The 3,091-nt window shown below is 39.5% G+C and overlaps 1 protein-coding gene across 1 annotated transcript in view; it reads right to left on the bottom strand.

The window, feature by feature from the left end:
• The window catches only part of LOC112161153, a gene marked incomplete at its 5' end in the record, with an annotated part of 19,218 nt that extends 16,519 nt beyond the window's left edge, over window positions 1-2,699 (bottom strand). Inside the window, 1 exon segment of the mRNA XM_024296181.1 lies at window positions 2,586-2,699. Coding sequence (XP_024151949.1) covers window positions 2,586-2,699 — 114 coding nt within the window.
• Window positions 2,700-3,091: the final 392 nt, after the last annotated feature.

The following is a 3,091-nucleotide window of genomic DNA, read 5'->3' as shown; positions in this document are numbered from 1 at the left end:
AGCACTTTAGCCAAGAATGGAAGTCTAAATTAAACTTTTTTAACATGTTTTTACACTAACACCACAACATCTGGACTTCTTTTCCTTCTATTTATACCCTCAATTTTAATGTTGAAGGTTTTCTATGTTTTATTCAGTGTAAAAAAACATTAACCAAAGATCTTAATTTATAAAACAGAGAATGTGTTCAATATTAAGTAGTTACAGAATTTCGCAGTACACAAACCAGAAAAAGTAGATAAAATTATTTAGGATTTCTTTGTGAGTGTGGTGTTTGTAACTGACATTATTTTAAAGAACTGAAAGTGACCACTGAGCTGTAAGGAAGAACAGCAAAACAAAAAATAGTCTAATGCCTCATTTCCACTGAGTGGTCCAGACAGGACTGGAACGGTACGGTATTTTGAGTGTTTCCATTATAAAATGGACCCATTAGGCCGCACCGATTCACACCATTTTTGGTCCATAGAAAAATGGAACGGACCAGTTAGGGCGGAGCTACTGTCGTCACATAATGAAATCCATTGATTGGTGGAAATGTTTTACGATAACAGCAAGCGTCTGACCAGAGCGTCTTCTGACTCAAGATCCAAGGCGAAAGTTTTGTCCTCTTTTCAGCTGTATTCTTCTTCACCTCCCGCAATCTTCTTTCAAAGAATAATTCCTTTTTTGCATTCAGTATTCCTCCCTCATCTGTGGTGGTTAGTGACTGGAGACACTGAATCCGCGAATACGGCGAAATGCTGTAATTGCACAGCTACGCCATTGGTCTACACCTCGCATGCGGCTTGATGGTCCAACACTCAATGGAAACGCTCACTTGAATACGTACATACATACATATATATATATATATATATATATGTATATATACAAGACTAAAATGTGAAAGTATTCTGTTGGGGTTGTCGTCTGTTTTCTTTCTTTGAAGTCTTTATCTGATTTAGCTGCAGCGGTTGGGGGTTGATTGTATTTGCAAGAGACTTTTTAAAAAGTCTTGGTTCTTACGGTTCCTTCTGACAGTATGCCGCTGCTGTGAAATTCTGAACATTCATGACACTGAGGAAATAAACACACTTATAAAGTAACTGTCTGTAACTCATCTCAAAGTCTCCTTAATATAGTCTCATAAGTCATAAAGTGCAAGAATTTTGAGCTTTTACATGAATGAAAATATGGATTTGTACGCACAAGTTGTGTGGGAATTTTAACTGATACTTGAATCTGAATCAAATTCTAAAAATACATCCGGGAGTTTGTGCAAAGTTTTTACCAAATCGAATTCCGATTCCCGGGTGACACCATTGACTGTACAAGAGAACTGGACTGAGTGAGTGTGATGTCACTCATAAAAAAAGGTTTAATTCTGGCTCCATGAAATTAAGTCATTTTTTGCTAAATGAACATCGCCATGTTGGAGCCAGTAGTCATTAGTAAGCAGTGATTGGTTCGGGTCAGTCTGAGTCATCATTTCTATGGCAACCACACTTTTGGCAATCAGAGTTAGCTTGTTGGAAGTCCTCGCCCCTACCACTTGAAAGAGGGAGAATCTGTTAATCAAGTGCTTCTAATGTTCAATGTTCGACCACATAATTTTATTGATGCATCTGAATGAATATTTTGGACTAAAAGAAAAAAAAACATGCAAAAATAGGATTAGCAAGAACATGTTAAAAAAATGCTGCAGAGCAAGAATGGTTATTCTGACAATTAAAATGACTGAGTAATAGCTGTTTATTTCTCAACAGAATTCCATGGGATTTTTCTTAGAACCAGTGGGTACTTCCTCTTTGGAACGCAAAGAGGGAGGAATCACTCAGTCCATTTCTTGTATACAGTCAATGGGTGCATAAAATATCCAATTTTCCTTTAACTTTTGTGCTCCAAACTAATCCGAAGCTGGCACGACAGTCGTGTACATAATCACGCTCTACATAGATAGGGATAACGTGTGTCAACGTGTATCTCTTTGTGGTGTTAGTGTATGATTATGATGTGATGGATATTCAGGACCTTCCATCAAAGTTTCAGATATATTTCTACTAAGCAAGGTAGTACTTGGAACCAGGAGTAAAGTCATCAGAACATACTGTACCCAAGCCTGAGGGCAAACCAGAACAACAGACTTAACCTCTGTTGCACTCCTCCCATGCTGAAAAAGGACCGTTTGTGTTTGTCTAACATATTATCTAGAGGAGACGTGTTGGTTTGGAAAAAGGATGCTGAGCTTAGAGACCCTTCACCTTGTTGCACGCTTTCTTCTGAAAAGTGAAGAAATCCAACCATGTTTTGCAACAGAACTCCAATCTACTCTTCCATTAAGAGTTTGACAGTTCTGGTAGATCTCGTTTTAAATGTGTTTTCAGAAATTAAAGACCTAGGAATAACATTTGTACCCTGCGACAGACTGTACCCTGTGACCCCCTAAAGGGATATAGTGGGTTGAGAAAATGGATGGAACAACATTTGTACCGCCTGTATTTAAACTTATCAAAACAGACATTTATATTAGCTTTTGCAAGCACCTAAAATGTCGATACAACAGTGAGAAAAGAGGGTATTTGTTTTGTTTGGTGTGAACTCACTGGTGGCAGAGTTTAACCAGATCCAGGTCTGTAGTAGCAGGAGGCAGGCCGCGAATGTACAGGTTGGTTTTGCTGAGCTGTTCCAGGCCTGTGCTGCTGCTGTTGCTGCTGCTGCTCGGACTGGACGGAGTCATGGGGTAGGACTGTACACAGGAAACCCTCTGTTAGGAAGTCTGCAGGACCTACATAATCTGATTTAAACCCGGGGTCAACACTGATCACAAGAGCATCTTGTCTGTGTGAGACAGGAAAAACAGAAGAGGAACAATTCGACTTTGCTGTTTCATGCAACATTAGAGGACCATTGTGGCAAGCTCAGCACTGCTCATTGATGATCCACAGCCAATTACCTTGTGTGACACCCTTCAGGAAACAATGGGGTTCAATTGTGGTGGAGCCATGTTTCCTGGACTACAAACTGTCCAGAGCTAATGTTAGGAAACCAAACATCCACGATTTTGTAAAACTCGACGGTTTCCTCGTGACAGACACCTTCAACATCCAAA

This window comes from Oryzias melastigma, linkage group LG3, assembly GCF_002922805.2.
Source record: "Oryzias melastigma strain HK-1 linkage group LG3, ASM292280v2, whole genome shotgun sequence".
Taxonomy (NCBI): Eukaryota; Metazoa; Chordata; class Actinopteri; order Beloniformes; family Adrianichthyidae; genus Oryzias; species Oryzias melastigma.
The sequence above is the reverse complement of the archived record's forward strand: the minus strand, read 5'-3'. Positions and strand labels throughout refer to the sequence as shown.